Source organism: Neoarius graeffei, chromosome 27, assembly GCF_027579695.1.
Source record: "Neoarius graeffei isolate fNeoGra1 chromosome 27, fNeoGra1.pri, whole genome shotgun sequence".
In the NCBI taxonomy this organism is placed as follows: domain Eukaryota; kingdom Metazoa; phylum Chordata; class Actinopteri; order Siluriformes; family Ariidae; genus Neoarius; species Neoarius graeffei.
The window spans coordinates 32,015,659-32,033,582 of record NC_083595.1 but is presented as its reverse complement, the minus strand read 5'-3'; the positions used below and the strand labels follow the sequence as shown (position 1 = coordinate 32,033,582).

The following is a 17,924-nucleotide window of genomic DNA, read 5'->3' as shown; positions in this document are numbered from 1 at the left end:
CGGGCAGACACACACACACACACACACACACACACACACACACACAGCTGCATAAATCGCAGCTCATTTCCCAGCATTAACTCGTCCCAGGCACACTTTGCTGATTTACTGCTTCCATTATACTACAGGGACAGCCACGTCTGGGAACAGATCAGACAACAAACAAAAGTGCTGCAATATGCACAGCATTTAAAGAGATGAAGAAAAGATGCCAATCAACAAACACGAGGTAAAAGACAATTACCCGAGCTGATCTAGAAGACAAATGAAATAAAACGGCTGACGTAAACTGTTCTAATCGAACACCTCTAACGTGCCCACATACATTTGATCGCTGCAAATCAAAGTCAGTATGCAGAACAGCAAATCAAGCGTGCAGCAAAGGCGTAGTGTCTACACCAGACGCCGTGTTAGGAAGCCAGATGCCAAAGCAACAGCTGTGATTTGTACGTAGTCAAAACCATGAGCTGTATACATCATCCATGTTGCTTTCTAACATAATTAAAGTGCATACACATTCAAAAGTTTGCACCCACCTTCTAATCCATACGTTTTTTTTCCTTTATTTTAGTCATTAAAAGACTCGTGTGTTCAAGTAATAATGGATGTTGTTTCTCTTTACTTAGTTTCGGAATTCTTGAAAATATGGATTACTACAGTTGTGGAATAGAGCTATTTACTGTATGTTTATTATTTACTATTTAATCTCAAAGCTATTAAAAAGGCACTAATTAACTTTTGACAAGACACCTGTTAATTGAAAAGCGTTCCAGGCAGGCTTGTAGTACTCGAGTCCTGGAATCGAGTACTGCAAAGCCCCATAGTTATGGAACAGCCTTCCAAGTAGTGTTCGGGAACCAGACACAGTTTCAGCGTTTGAGGGTGTATTCAGACCAGGATAGTTCGATAGTTCACTTGCTTTGGTCCGAACCAAATTTTTTTTTTCCATTTTGGTGCGGTTCGCTTTCACACTGTACATTTTAGTAAGCGGACCAAAATCTGTCAACAAAGCCACGCCTCAGTTATATTTTGACCCCAGAATAGTATCCAGGTCATCGTAATAGATGAATTTCTTTTTTGCGTCGCTAGTACCGCCACTTTTTGAAAGAATGTCCCTGATTTTAATGTAGGTCTGACGGAGTTTCTTCACTTTTAGCCGACATTGTTCTGGGGAGCACGTGAACCCCTTCTTCATTTTCTCACTGAATACAGCAAACACGTCGGCATTTTTGTGTGTTCTCTCCAAAAGCGCAGATATGTGGACATCTGCCCATATATCCACAAGGGTACGCGTTTCTTCCTCGGCCCACGTTTGCCCCCTACTCATTTTTTGTACTCGCCTACCACTGGTGACTGAACGACTGTTGTAAGGTTCCCTTGACAACCGAAACAGTGTTTGCACTTTGCGGTGGAGTGTCAAGACTCTGTTTCCCATAATGCTCGACAAACGATGGAAGCTCCCGAGGTACAAAAAAGCAAAACTGTCGGATTAGGTCCGGTCTGTTTTCACACCTCCTAAAGATCCGCACCAGGGTTCCTTTGGTCCGGACCGAGTCCGACCTTGCAGCTCGGTCTCGGTCCGCTTGTTTGGTCCGGACCAGAGTTCGGTGGTTTGTATTCAGACCAACCCAAATGGTCCGGACCAAGGGAAATTTGGTTTGTTTGGTCCGGACCAAACAACGTAGGTGTGAATACGCCCTAAGTCTAGGCTGAAAACATATCTGTTTAGTCAGGCCTTTTGTTAATGGTGTTTATGAGGTAAAGGTGTAGCTCTGGAGGGTCCTCAGACAGAGTGTTTTGGTAAACTGGGATGTATGGATGCTGTCAGTCCCCCACTCGCTCGAGTTTGTTGACGGTGTAGCGGCTGCTGCTTTATGTCCCGGGGCTCCCTCATGCCGGTGTTACCTTCTGGCTCTCGCCTTTTAGTTATGCTGTCATAGTTAGTTTTGCTGGAGTCCCTGCTTGCACTCAGCGCAAAATCTAGACTGTTCTTACTTATTCAGGTGACATTGGGCATACCCAACAACCTGTGTTTTCTCTCCCGCCCCCCTTATCTTCTGCTGCTCGGACCTGCCTGATCCATCCTGGTGCCCTGTGTCTGGTTGGAGTCTCATCACATCGCTCCTGTAGAGGACGGCCCCATATGGACAGTTGAAAGTCACATTTGGAAGACGCTCTGGACTCTTACAGTAATGCTTTTATGGCTGAGGACTACAGTTGACTTGCTAACTTTAGGACTGCGGTTGTCATGAACAGTTTTGCATTCAAGTTTCCATCAATGAAGAGTTTATAACATCGATGAAACTGACTTCATGTTAAAACTGTTAATGTTATAGTCATGTTGTCTGTTGTTGCCCAAATGAGGATGGGTTCCCTTTTGAGTCTGGTTCCTCTCGAGGTTTCTTCCTCGTGTCGTCTGAGGGAGTTTTTCCTCGCCACAGGCTTGCTCATTGGGGATAGATTAGGGATAAATTTAGCTCGTGTTTTAAGTCGTTCAAATTCTGTAAAGCTGCTTTGCGACAATGTTTATTGTTAAGAGCGCTATACAAACAAACTTGACTTGACTCCGACTTGTGCCCTAATTTTAAGGACTCGTGATTTGACTTGCCCTGTGTCCGAAATCGCTCCCTACCCACTATATAGGGCACTATATAGTGAGGACGCCATTTTGTAGCGCTGTCCGAAACCTTAGTGAGGATTATTTGCACCCTATATAGTGCACTCAAAGTATCCCACAATGCATCACGAAAAGTAGTGTACAACCGATGGTCACTAACCAAGCAATATATCCCATCATGCATTGCGGTCGCACTGAAAGAAATCAAATTAAAAGCCTCAAATTTGATTTAATAAAAGGCAGCGGCAAAGAAGAAAGGATTCAGCCTTGATTTAAAAGAACTGAAAGATGCAGGGACTTTGTATTGATTAATGTTGGAAAGACGCTCAGTATAATATGGATTTATCGCTTTATCCTGTTCTACAGGGTCGCAGGCAAGCTGGAGCCTATCCCAGCTGACTACGGGCGAAAGGCGGGGTACACCCTGGACAAGTCGCCAGGTCATCACAGGGCTGACACATAGACACAGACAACCATTCACACTCACATTCACACCTACGGTCAATTTAGAGTCACCAGTTAACCTAACCTGCATGTCTTTGGACTGTGGGGGGGAAACCGGAGTACCCGGAGGAAACGGACACGGGGAGAACATGCAAACTCCGCACAGAAAGGCCCTCGCCGGCCACGGGGCTCGAACCCGGACCTTCTTGCTGTGAGGCGACAGTGCTAACCACTACACCACCGTACCGCCCTGCATTTGGACTTGTAAATTGGAAACAAGGACTCGGATTTTTTCTTTATTTCTTGTAACATGGCATAATAATTTGGCATAAGATATTTATATCTACATTAATTTTTATACTATTTTTGTGCAAGAGAATGCGCATGCACCTGTTCATACATCATGTTCAGGAACAAACTAACGTTAATGGTGCTAAAATGCCTGGAGAGAAGCCCCTACGATTGTCCGCTTTGCTTATACAGACTTCTCGTGCAGTGGGGGGAAAAAAAAAAATGCACTGCTATGTGTTCCATATGTTGAAGAACTATTGAGGAGACGACGGGGACAACCTTGAACTTCAATCGTCATTTGGCAAGACTCCACCCAGAGAAGTGAGTGACACGCTATGTTCATTGCTCTGTTGATAGCGGGGCTTGTGTCAAACTCGACTCGAAATTTTCTTTAATGACTTGGACTTGAACACTGGGGACTCGAGATTGGACTCGGACTCGAGGTTGAGTGACTCGACTACAACACTGGTTCCAGGTGACTACCTCATGAAGCTGGTTAAGATAATGCCAATAGTGTGCAAAGCGTCATCAAGGTAAACGGTAGATACTCTGAAGAATCTAAAATATGAACCATTCTGTTTATCACATAATTCCATATATGTTCCAGATATTATTTCATAGTTTTGATGTCTTCAGTGTTGCTCTGCAATGTAGAAAATAGTCAAAATACAGAAAAACCTATGAATGAGTAGGGGTGCACAAACTTTTGACTGGTACTGGATATAAGACACAAGAAAAAGGATCAGCAAAGGCCATCTACCTGCTGCATCATATACTGGACATCAGCAATGTTTCACATTTCCATGTAGAGCCTTTTACCACGACGTTCCGAACCATATTAGGACTTAGCAGGAGGGAGCGCAGACCTCATCCTCCATTTTTGCAGATATCATGGAGCGCACGTCAAACACATGCAGAGATCATTTTAAAAACTCCGATCCACTAAAGGGCGATTTATATACACCGTGGGCCACTTGTGATCTTTTTTCGTGTCATAATAAAGGCAGATTCTTTATAGCGAGCAGGAAAACATGAGAGCCACCAAGGCACTCGACAGATTGTTGAATGGGTGAGTATTGCTGTTGGACCACTCTTCCACTACATGTCTCTGAGATAGGTTATGTTTTGAGGGTGCCCTTCCACAAGAGGCCCGACTGACAAAACAGCGAAAGGGTGGAGGGAGCGTGGGACCTGGAGCGCAGCCCTGACCCTGAGATTTGACCTGGTCCAGCTGGGTTCCATTGGGACACCATATCGACCCTGCCCAGTCCTCAGAACCAGGCCAAAACCATTCGACCCACACTTCAGAGGGGCTGCATTTCCCTCAGGAGAGCTCAGTCCTAGTCAACAAATGAAAACTGGACATCACTGAACAAGCTGTTGACCGAAATGGGCATTTTTGCTGCGTTGAAAGGCTTCCAATTTTACACTACATAAATATTATCATCAAAGCAGACTTGGAAGATTCATGCACCATTTATCAAGACGTGAGAAAGGTTTCTGGCAAAAAAAGAGAAAAAAATAGCATCTGAAATATGTTCATGAAAAATAGACTATGAAATCATTGGTCAACAAATGTTTCAGCTGTTCGAGAGTTTCATACAGAGCGACCGACTTGCTGTCTGACGCTGAACAACTGAAAAGCCGCAGCAAACCACACTTTGATCTCAGAAGAGAAATGAAGAGGCCTCTATATTAGCCAAGTACAAATGTACAACAATACAACAAAAAGAGCCACCCACACTCACGGGGATGACCAAAACAGCTTGATCCTGGTCCGGATACAGAACCGTAAATGCTCATCAGGACAAAGGGGGTTAAACGAGTGTCTCTTGCCTCCAACATGTCCTGAAGTAATGCATCACAGATGTGGAAACAGCTGTAAACATGTCCTGCTCTACTTTTCCCAAAAGGCTGTACATTAGCATCTGGTTCCCAAATGGAAAGGACTCTCCATCTTTGCTGGCCAAATGCTGGTCTTAGCCAGTAGATACGTTATGCTCAAACTCGGATCCCACGGTCACTCTTTCAGCACCTGTGGCCGACTGATACACCAAGGGAAATTATTACAAACGTTTGAGTGTACTCCGACTGATGACAACTTATCCTCCTGCCCAATTAGATGTCCTCTCTTAACTCGGGTAGCTGAAAAAAATTTGCAGCCTCAGCTTCGGCTAACCATCGCTAATCGAGCGTCACCCAGCCAAAAGAGAAACAATGGAGTCTACTGTTAACCGAGAACCTAACCACAGCTCAGAAAATCTTGGCTAGCTGAAGCAAACTCCAACCCATGAAGTCTAATACAGACCAAAGTAAATAACTGCTTAACTTTCTGCTCCCTTCTACCCTTTCAATAACCTTCTGCTAAACAGTCAGGCAAACATTGGCAAAAAGACTGAAGCATAAGCCTGTTGCCCCTAAGCAACGAGAGCAGTTTCAGAGCTTTAACAGCCAGTCTTCATAAACCTTCCCAGTAAAACAACTCTCCTCCTGCCATGTAAAATAAGTACCAATAAATACAGTCATCCGAGACAAAACGGGCTGCAGAGACAAGGCGGTCGCGATGACAAAAACGGTAAAAGGACGTGAGGATGAAATCACCTTCAGACTCATCCGACATTTGTCAACCTCTGATCTCTGCACAGGCAGAGAAAATCTCTTTTCTGGCCTCACTGAGGTGACACCAGACTTCACACTGCCAAAGACAGACGACACCCACCTTTCAATTCGAAACATCAAAAGGGAACGAACCACAATCGTACAATTCTGCTATTGTTCACACATTAAGCCAAGCACACAGGTCATGCTAGGTCCGGTCCAGTCCTGAAGGTCCTGGGCAGAAAGGAAGTGAACTTCGAACACAGCGAGGGCACAATCTGTTATAGGAGGCAGCAGACGGCACAAGCTTGGCGGCGTGCAGATCTGGCAGATTTAGTTAGTGCTGTTCGCTCTGGGGGAGCGCGCGCACATTGGAGGAATAGCTACACACTGATCCTTGAAGAAGAAAGACATGGTTAGATCAGAGAGCAAGGTTTAGTTAGTGCTGGAACTTCACCAGGAGCTCATGGAAAACAGATTAAAAAAAAAAAGGCAACACATCTGAAATCATGAAACATTAACTGGACAGAATTAAAAACACATTCAACTTTAATGAATGCAACATCATTATACACTAAAATGTATATCATATATAAAATCAAAACGTTGTGGTGTTCTTGTGTTAAATAATTTATCACAAAACCTTGCGTGCATCCTTTGATGCAAGACCACATGGGATCATGTCTCACTGCATATGTAATCACAGGCCCGAAGTTGGCCTACTCGGCTGATTTCTGCATGAGAGAAAATATCAGACGAGCTCAGAAAACCCCTCTCTGTCTGCCTCGCCACACTGCTCTCTCATAGTCCGAGTTGAACCTTCAGGTTCCACGTTAATGGCATTTAGCAGACGCTCTTCATCCAGAGCGACGTACAACAAACCCGGAGCCGTTGGACGTTAGGTGCCTTGCTCAAAGGCACTTCAACCATTTCTGCTCATCCAGGGAATCGAACCAGCGACCTTTTGGTCTCAAATGCCGCTTTTCCACTACAAACGCGGCTGAGTCGGGCTGAGCCGTGCCGTGCTGAGTCAGGCTGAGCGGGGCTGTTGGAGTTGCATTTCAACTACAACCGCGCTGAACCGTGCTGGCTGGAAGTGGGTGGACACATTGGGTGGAGTTAGCGAAAGTGGGTGGACGTCACGTGATGTCGTTAAGCAGCGCAAACAGTGACATCAGTGATCTTTTAAGCGGTAGTCTCACGACCCGAATAGTAAACAATAAACATGGAGGACATGGAGTCGTTAGTGTTGCTGGTCTTGGTGCTGTGGCTTGTTGTCACCGACAACGCCAACAGATACTTGCAAGAGCGTATAGATGAGGCGAGGCGCATAAGGCTTCAGAAATTCTCGCAATTCGTAATTCTTCTCCTTCCGGGTTTGCGGTGTTTACAGATCCCAGCGCGCTCGCGGGGCGTGTGTGGGCATGTGAGGACACTCCTCCTCACCAATCAGTGCACAGGGGAGTGTCTGCTCATGCCCCCAACCTCACTCGGCTCGCTTTGGCTTGCTTCAGCCCCACTCCAAAACGGTGCGAGTTTTAGGGGCTAAGCAGGGCTGAAACGAGCTGAGTCGTGCTGGTTTTTGGTAGTCGAAACGCGAGCCGTGTCGGGCTGAAGTGAGCTGAAGCGAGCTGAAGTGAGCTGAAAAAGGGTAGTGGAAAAGGGCCTAAAGCTGCTTCTCTAACCATTAGAGATCATTTCTGACTTCCTCAATTAATTCAATTTATAGCGCACCGCTGCTGAGCTGCATGACCGACACGCCACATAACTTAATTAAAATAATAAACGGAGTGAGTTGTTTGTAATGTGATTTAACAAAAAAAAAAAAAAAAAATTATGCTCGTTATAGTGAAGCTTTCTGTAAGGAGATATTTAGTTAGCGTTTTGAAAGAAGTCTCCGGCGTCAGCTCTTTGTAACAATCACATAAAAGGGGAAGTCATGGCCTAATGGTTAGAGAAACAGCTTTGGGACCAAAAGGTTGCTGGTTCGATTCCCCAGACTAGCAGGATTGACTTAAGTGCCCTTGAGCAAGGCACCTAACCCCCAACCGCTCTGGCAAGAGTGGTGGCGTACCTTGTGTCTGATTAGCCAAAGAAAAACTCATGATGTGATCATCAGTTCGGGCATTGAACCCGACCAACTGAACACATAAAAGTCCAAGAACGGAAGACTTCAAGGTTTTTCGGTAATGAGATGCGTTTTCTTGTCGTCTTAACTTCAATAGAGACTGAAATTGCTATAATTATTATTATAATCCAAGTGTTAACAGGAACTAACATGCTTCACTGCCAATCCACAACATTCAACATAACTATACACTGACCAATTAAAAAAAAAAAAAAATCACTTTTTTTTTTAAATTATTTTGTCTATTTATAATAAATGGTCAAATCATTGTGGTACAAGATGATTAGACATTTTGGACCATGATTTGCTGATGATTTATTTTTGATAGCAGCATGCCCGTAACTTTATCATTTACACACTGCAAAAAACTGAAAGCTGAATTTGAGGAGAAAATCACTTAAATAGTAGTGAAATTATTTTGCTGCATGGACAGATATTTTTACTTGATAAGACATCTTAGAATAAGTCGGTTGCAATCTAGAACTAAAATTTAATAATCTCGGAATTGGTGTCTTGTATTCTTCTAATAGGAAATGCTCGATCGTTTCAACTATTTTCACCTGCCAAGATATCAATTTTTGCAGTGCAATATGTACCCAGTGTAAAAAAAATGCCGCGGTTTGTATTCATTCAGATATTCATACACAGGCTTGTACAGTGCCTTGAAAAAGTATTCATACCCCTTGAACTTTTTCACATTTTTCCACCTTACAACCACGAACTTAAAAGTTTTTTTATTGAGATTTTATGTGATAGACCAACACAGAGTAGCACATAATTGTGAAGTGAAACGAAAATGATAAATGGTCTTCAAAATTTTAAACAAATAAAAATCTGAAAAATGTGATGTGCATTAGTATTCAGCCCCCCTGCGTCAATACTTTGTAGAGCCACCTTTTGCTGCAATTACAGCTGCAAGTCTTTTGTGGTACGATATGTCTCTACCAGCTTTGCACATCTAGACACTGAAATTTTTGCCCATTCTTCTTTGCAAAATAGCTCAAGCTCAGCCAGATTGGATGGAGAGCGTCTGTGAACAGCAATTTTCAAGTCTTGCCACAGATGCTTAATGGGATTTAGGTCTGGACTTTGACTGGGCCATTCTAACACATGAATATTCTTTGATCTAAACCATTCCATTGTAGCTCTGGCTGTATGTTTAGGGTCATTGTCTTGCTGGAAGAAGGTGAATCTCCTTCCCAGTCTCAAGTCTTTTGCAGCCTCCAACAGGTTTTCTTCCAGGATTGCCCTGTATTTAGCTCCAGCCATCTTCCCATCAACTCTGACCAGCTTCCCTGTCCCTGCTGAAGAAAAGCATCCCCATAGCATGATGCTGCCACCACCATGTTTCACAGTGGGGTTGGTGTGTGCAGGGTGATGAGCAGTGTTAGTTTTCCGCCACACATAGCGCTTTGCATTTAGGCCAAAAAGTTCAACTTTGGTCTCATCTGACCAAAGCACCTTCTTCCACATGTTTGCTGTGTCCCCTACATGGCTTCTGGCAAACTGCAAACGGGACTTCTTATGCCTGTCTTTCAACAATGACTTTCTTCTTGCCACTCTTCCAAAAAGGCCAGATTTGTGGAGTGTACAACTTATAGTTGTCCTGTGCACAGATTCTCCCACCTGAGCTGTGGATTTCTGCAGCTCCTCCAGAGTGATCATGGGCCTCTCGGCTGCTTCTCTGACCAGTGCTCTCCTTGCTCGCTCTGTCAGTTTAGGTGGACAGCCATGTCTTGGTAGGTTTGCAGTTGTGCCATACTTTTTCCATTTTTGAATGATGGATTGAACAGTGCTTCTTGAGATGTTCAGAGCTTGGGATTTTTTTTTTTTTTTTATAACATAACCTAACCCTGCTTTAAACTTCTCCAGAACTTTATCCCTGACCTGTCAGGTGAGTTCTTTGGTCTTCATGATCCTGTTTGTTCTTTAGTGTTCTCTAACAAACCACTGAGGCCTTCACAGAACAAGTGTATTTATGCTGAGAGTAAATTACACACAGTAGGACTCTATTAACTACAACCCCGATTCCAAAAAGGTTGGGACAAAGTACAAATTGTAAATAAAAACGGAACGCAATAATTTACAAATCTCAAAAACTGATATTGTATTCACAATAGAACATAGACAACATATCAAATGTCGAAAGTGAGACATTTTGAAATTTCATGCCAAATATTGGCTCATTTGAAATTTCATGACAGCAACACATCTCAAAAAAGTTGGGACAGGGGCAACAAGAGGCTGGAAAAGTTAAAGGTACAAAAAAGGAACAGCTGGAGGACCAAATTGCAACTCATTAGGTCAATTGGCAATAGGTCATTAACATGACTGGATATAAAAAGAGCATCTTGGAGTGGCAGCGGCTCTCAGAAGTAAAGATGGGAAGAGGATCACCAATCCCCCCAATTCTGCGCCGACAAATAGTGGAGCAATATCAGAAAGGAGTTCGACAGTGTAAAATTGCAAAGAGTTTGAACATGTCATCATCTACAGTGCATAATATCATCAAAAGATTCAGAGAATCTGGAAGAATCTCTGTGCGTAAGGGTCAAGGCCGGAAAACCATACTGGGTGCCCGTGATCTTCGGGCCCTTAGACAGCACTGCATCACATACAGGCATGCTTCTGTATTGGAAATCACAAAATGGGCTCAGGAATATTTCCAGAGAACATTATCTGTGAACACAATTCACCGTGCCATCCGCCGTTGCCAGCTAAAACTCTATAGTTCAAAGAAGAAGCCGTATCTAAACGTGATCCAGAAGCGCAGACGTCTTCTCTGGGCCAAGGCTCATTTAAAATGGACTGTGGCAAAGTGGAAAACTGTTCTGTGGTCAGACGAATCAAATTTTGAAGTTCTTTATGGAAATCAGGGACTCTGTGTCATTCGGACTAAAGAGGAGAAGGACGATCCAAGTTGTTATCAGCGCTCGGTTCAGAAACCTGCATCTCTGATGGTATGGGGTTGCATTAGTGTGTGTGGCATGGGCAGCTTACACATCTGGAAAGACACCATCAATGCTGAAAGGTATATCCAGGTTCTAGAGCAACATATGATCCCATCCAGACGACGTCTCTTTCAGGGAAGACCTTGCATTTTCCAACATTACAATGCCAAACCACATACTGCATCAATTACAGCATCATAGCTGCGTAGAAGAAGGGTTCGGGTACTGAAATGGCCAGCCTGCAGTCCAGATCTTTCACCCATAGAAAACATTTGGCGCATCATAAAACGGAAGATACGACAAAAAAGACCTAAGACAGTTGAGCAACTAGAATCCTACATTAGACAAGAATGGGTTAACATTCCAATCCCTAAACTTGAGCAACTTGTCTCCTCAGTCCCCAGACGTTTGTAAAGAGAAAAGGGGATGTCTCACAGTGGTAAACATGGCCTTGTCCCAACTTTGAGATGTGTTGTTGTCATGAAATTAAAAAAAAAAAAATCACCTAATTTTTCTCTTTTAATGATACATTTTCTCAGTTTAAACATTTGATACGTCATCCATGTTCTATTCTGAATAAAATATGGAATTTTGAAACTTCCACATCATTGCATTCCGTTTTTATTTACAATTTGTTCTATGTCCCAACTTTTTTGGAATCGGGGTTGTAATTAGATGACTTCTGAAGGCAACTGATTGCACTGGATCGTATTTAGAGGCATCAGAGTACAGGGGGCTGAATACTAATGCACACCACATTTTTCAGATTTTTATTTGTTTAAAATTTTGAAGACCATTTATCATTTTCGTTTCACTTCACAATTATGTGCTACTCTGTGTTGGTCCATCACATAAAATCTCAATTAAAAAAAACTTTTAAGTTCGTGGTTATAAGGTGGAAAAATGTGAAAAAGTTCAAGGGGTATGAATACTTTAAGGCACTGTACATGTACAACGTGAAAAAGGTTTTTTTTTAATGATTTGAAATTAGGAAATGAATTAAAACGTTGCGTTTCTAAACAGACTATATAATTATGATTAATTATGACTGTAATATAAATAATAGCATTACAGAAAAACAAGTCATTAAAAAAAAAAAAGTTATTCTAGATAGCATTTAGAGCGGCAGGTCCTCATGTAAGCAAGCACGTACGTGTAGTGTAGCATATGGCTGTCGCAGCATTTAGGGAACAGAAGGTCAGGCTCAAGCTGCTCTGACCAACCTGTTTTCAGGTATAAACAGTGACAGAGGGTGTGGTTTTACACGTTCAGTTTTACACCGAGTACAGTTTGTCAGGGAGGTCACGGTAGAACTGCTATTGGGAAGAAGCCATGCTGGCTGGAGTCCAGACCAACATGCAAAACATGAGTGTACGGAGAGGAGGGGCTGCATTAGGCTGTTTATTACAGGCGCTATTCACTCTCTAGTAACCACGAGAGGAAGAAACCCTCCCCGATTACGGTTTACTGAGAACGGGGAAACGTGCAAAGCAGACTTGTTAGTGTTTATTTTTCGAGATCTTAATCTTGATGGAAGAAACCCAGCTAGCGCTATGCTCTGTGGTGTTGGGCTGGTGTGTTCACTTCAAAAGACGCAGGCATGAATGAGAGCACGAGGAAAAAGTGTGCCACTGTTTCATTTGTTCTGCTACCAAAATAGAAAACCGTGGAGCCGGTTTTCCTTCAGGCAAAATGAAACAAAAACCTTTAATCGATGTCGTTTTCTGTAAGAGCTAGAAGCTGGAACTGAGCGAGCAACACGCACTCGCATTCCACCTGCCTGCATGACATTCTAAACCACACCTCAAAGTATGACAGGTTTTGGGTGTTATCTTTTTCCTATGTGCGTAGTATCGACAGGTAGGACCATACAGGACTCACCTTCTCCAGCTGTTGTCCGGGGGAGGTGACAGGTACACTGTACCATAAGGAGAACTCTCTGCGTGCTTCAGTCAAGGAAAAAAGTGTCACGGTCACGATCTAACCTCACACACGAATACATGCACATTTTAAAATGAATACTAGATCTTCCATCTCAGTCTACAGAGAAGTAAGAAAAACAGCCCGAATAAGATCATGTGATGAAAATCACTTACAGATGTGGTTTAATTTTTACGGATTCATTTAAAAAAAAAAAAAAAAGATAAATGAAGTAAGCCTAGAAAGATTATGAAGAACATCTTAAGTAAACATGGTTTCTTCAGCTGCTGTGTTAACAATACCGACTCATCATAAACGTTTGTGCCAAATCTCCTGTCAGAGGGAGGTGGAAAGGAGAAACAGAACAGGAGTGAGTCTGGCACGTTCTGTTTAACATCTGCTGAAGCCAGAAGAGCCGAGTCATCATTTCTGCACCGAGAAGACAGCGTTCTATACTGCAGTACGACTACCACAGCACTGACATGTTCAACTGCTGACCTGGAGCATGACACCATGTGAATGACCACCAGCAAACAAAACCTGACCACGAAAATTTTCCCTTTCTTTGAAAATAAACCGGAACATTCGAGTCATTCTGGTTCATCTAAAACGATGTGCAGCGCCATTTCCAAGACACACTTTCACGTCTGGCTAGCGTTCATTATGAAGGGTGGGTGGAGCGTAACCGGCTATTTAAACTTGTGTTAAAATGATTTCTAGGAAAACTAAGTCAATACTGTAAAAGATGCATCTGGCAAATTTGCTCTTTAGAACCAAATCCTCTCCTCAGTAACAAAATTTAAATTGGTGGAAAAGCATAATTAATTAAATTTATCCCAAGCGATTTGAGGTGTAGAGCTCAATGAAAGCGCACTAATTTTTGTAATTTGTCCACGTTATGCACTCATTTTGTAATTTGTCGTATTTGCTTGACAGATCTCTTATATGAACAGAACACTCACTTCTGGAAACACAGTGAAACAACACTAAAACTAAAATAACACTAAAATACACCTAAAAATAGGATTATTTACTATAGCAATTATAGCACTTAGCGACAAATAAAGTAATAAACCGAGTAAATGTCACCCATCATTGCAGCTCAGCTGGATCACTGAGGATATAATAGCTTCACAGATGAAGCAGAATTATTAAAAAACAGGTCCTGCAATCCTTACAATGACTGGTGACAAACACAAAAGCTTCATTCTCCACAAAGAAGAAAGTCTACAACTGCTCAAAGCATGAGATCACCACGATTCGAAGAGATCTGAAATTTTTATGACTTTTCATCCTCTTTGGCAATTATTTTTCTTGTGCTTGAACATCATTTTTCACATTTAAAAAAAAAAAACGAATCATTTTTCCTCAAATGCACATCCCTACTATTTAGCTTTATCAGTACCGGAGCTACTTTGGGGTAGTCGAGCATGTTCGTGTTGGAAAGGCGAACACAAAAATAAAACATTGACAGCATATGAATGAAATACCCTGCCCAAATACATGTACTGTACATGGCATGGTCCTCGAAACACATCCAAGGCTAACCTACAACTTTTTTTTTTTAAAGTTGGCTAGTAGCTGATTATTATTATTTTGTTTGTTTAAACTCAGACATAATCAAATTACGAGATAATCCAGCTGAAGGTGTTTTTGTCATATTTGTCTTAAAGGTCCCATGGCATGAAATTTTCACTTTCTGAGGTTTTTTAACGTTAAAATGAGTTCCTCTGACCTTCTTAAGTCACCCCAGTGGCTAGAAATTTCATAATGTGTAAACCAAACTATGCCCAACATTTGAGAATGGCGCGTCAAAACGGCGCGTTGATAAGCTCTTCCCTTTACTACGTCAGCAAGGGAGATGATCCCCACGCCCCCCCTCTGGATTCCCACCCCACTGTATGAATTGCCCGCCCAGTTGTAGTGAGGAGACCATAGAGGACACAACAACATGGCATCACCTAAGCGAGCGAAACATGGAAATTGCGCTGTACATGGATGTGACAACACAGAAAGGAGTCTGTTTTTACTGCCGACGGGAGAGCCCCTGAAGACGCAGTGGCTTAATTTTATTTACTCCAATAATACGCCGTCGAGTCTACCTAAGACGGTGTATGTTTGTCGGAAGCATTTTCCTGAGGAATGTTTCCACAACTTGGGACAGTACAGGGCAGGTTTTGCACATCAACTGTCACTGAAGCCTGGGTCCGTACCAAGCATCCCTGCCGCATCAGCCACAAACACCGAACAAGTAAGTGTATAACTGTTAAGTTGTTTTGCCGTGTTTTAAAATCGGTGCCACGTTAGCCTTGCAATGGCTACATTAGCTGTGCAGCTAACCGCTTCCTGCAGTTAGCCAGGTACTCTGCGCTACAAAACCAAAAAGCATGCAGCATGCTCTGTTATAATAGCCAATCAAAACAGTTTTCACAAAGACACCCACATTCTTTTTTTTAAGTCACTCGTTCATTTTATTTGTTTGTTTGTTCAGTAAAAACCCAAACATTTGTTGAATTTATTTTATTTCCTCGTGTCGCACCTTAATGACGTCAGCGCGTGGTATTTTTCCCTTCGCGGTTTGTTCCTTCTCTCTCGCCATAGTAAGACACCCACATCCGCTTGTTCTGACCCACTGGAGGTAGCGTCACAGTGCTGTTAGCCAATCAGAGGAACACGTTTACATGTCATGAATATTAATGATAAGACCCGCCCCCACCCTCTACCCTTCCCCGCCTCCATGCTTCTCATTAGCAAAACAACGCACTGGGAAAAGGGCTGAAATGGGGCTTTCTCCCAGGAGGCTATATCTACGTGCCGAGGGTTCATTTCGAGAAAGGCTGTGGATATAACATCCGGAAACCTCCACGAGCCCGTTTAAAGCATCAACAAACCACCATGCCATGGGTCCTTTAAATATCTGCAAATATGGAGTTTGAAATATAGACCAAGCTCTTAGCACTGGTTTTATATTCCGTCCTTTTTTGGGTTTGAGATGAAAAGATGAATACGAGATGATAGTTTACATCTAAATGTGTTCAACAACTTACATCATGGTACCTTTTGTTTGAACCCACCCATTTTTCAAGTGACCAAAAATGTTGGAATACATTATGGACAGGTATTTCTTGTTGCTCAGGCATATCCTGTTACACTGATTGTTTTAACAATTAACAGCTCTGAATGTCTACTCCTAGTTTGAGCCTTAAGGCCCGGTCCCACAATACCGATAACTATAACTATAAATAAATCAGTCCCCTGCAGTTTATGTGGTTGGTGGTCACACCAGACCGATAACAATACCTACAGCCCAGGCCTGGGTTTATTGGCATCGGTGAGATTGCCTCTGGAGTGTTTTTTTTTTTTTTACCAGATCTGGACCTGATCCAATAAAACATCTGACCAATCAGGTAATTGTTTCAACCAACAACCACGTATATTTATTTACCTGAGTGGCAGGACCAACCAATATTATAGTTGAGGTGTGATTGCTCCAGACGGGAACTAAATTCAGGCATCGATATAGTCATAGCTGTAGTTATAGGTACACTTATCAGTGTTGTGGGACTGGGCCCTTAGGTTACACCTATGAAAACTATTTGTTGTTAAAAAGATAAACCAACATGAAGGCCAGAGAGCTGTCACTGGGAGAAAAGCAAGCCATTCTGAAGCTGAGTAAAGAGGGAACACTGATCAGAACCATTGCTCAAGCATTTGGCAAAGCCAACACAACAACCTGGACCTTCCTGAAACAGGCAAAAACTACTGGTCTACTCATAAGTGGACATCGACCAGGTTGACCAAGAAAAACAGCAGCAGCTGATAAACATTTTAACACATCTAGATATAAAACACTATCAGGAAATCAAAGCTGAAATTCAAATGAATCGTCTCATTCATCTTTTGATCTCAAACCCAAAGGTCTTCGATGTACCACAAAAACAAAAGAAATGGCCTTGCAATTCTAGAAGCTTTGGTAGGGACTGTATAAAACTCAAATGCAGAAATGCTACAGCTTCAAAAACAAACAAACATTTAATCTATAACTGAAGCTAAATTGGGATTTTGAGCGGTATATATCAAATCTCAGACCATCAAGCAAAACGGAGACATCTCAGTTTGCTGATGAACGCTTTTAGTATGCAATAAACAGAATGACTACGTTGCTCATATTTCAATTTATTTAGTCTTTCAAGGCCAAAATATCCAGTGACATTTACTCCGGTTATATTACCAAGCCTGACACCCTTTACACATTTTGCACTGGAGCTCTGAAATTTAACAATCGGTGTACCACTTAAAAAAAACAAAAGAAAAAAAAAAAAAAAACGAGCAGTCTTATTCTATCTAATAAACCAAGAAATTGCCCAACTGGCATATAAATATTCAATGATTTGCATAAGTCTTTTGAACTCTCTATCATCAAAATGACACCACCTACCCCCTTCCAACCATCTCGCATAATTTCGCACTGTTAACAATAATGTAGGTGGTAGAGCAGAATAAACTTTAACACCTAGAAATCCACTCAATTGGAACAGATTTACCACCAGAAAAGACTAAGTAATGTAACCAGTATCATCACTACATTATCATAAAGCTGTGTAAGGTGGTCAGAGATGAAGTCCATCTGTTACTGTGGACTAACCCCAAAGCCTACATATGCAAAAAGCCCTCAACACACACACGGCTACTACTCACCCACACGAACGTCACCATACTTCGATGAGCAGCCCACAGTAAGGAACAGTCAAGACCAGCATTGACCCTATGGCTTTAAAAACAGCTGCCGACATGAACAAAGGTCAATGTGCACTCCTGTATAACCATTTGCTCACACACAAATGTGCATGTAAATCCTGTTCATACATAGAAAACTGGACTCACCCCCGATAAGTTTTATATATAATTTTTTTTTTTTAGGGCTGTCAAAATTAACGTGTTAATCGTTACGATTAATTTAAAAACACTTAACGCA

General features: G+C 42.3%; 1 protein-coding gene across 2 annotated transcripts in view; it reads right to left on the bottom strand.

The window, feature by feature from the left end:
• Positions 1–17,924, bottom strand: part of crtc3 (CREB regulated transcription coactivator 3) — a 102,735-nt gene that overhangs the window by 33,979 nt on the left and 50,832 nt on the right. For both annotated transcript variants that reach the window (XM_060911645.1, XM_060911647.1), the window contains exon 4: positions 12,911–12,972. In XM_060911645.1, the coding sequence (XP_060767628.1) occupies positions 12,911–12,972 (62 nt within the window). The remainder of the gene's footprint in view (positions 1–12,910; positions 12,973–17,924) is intronic.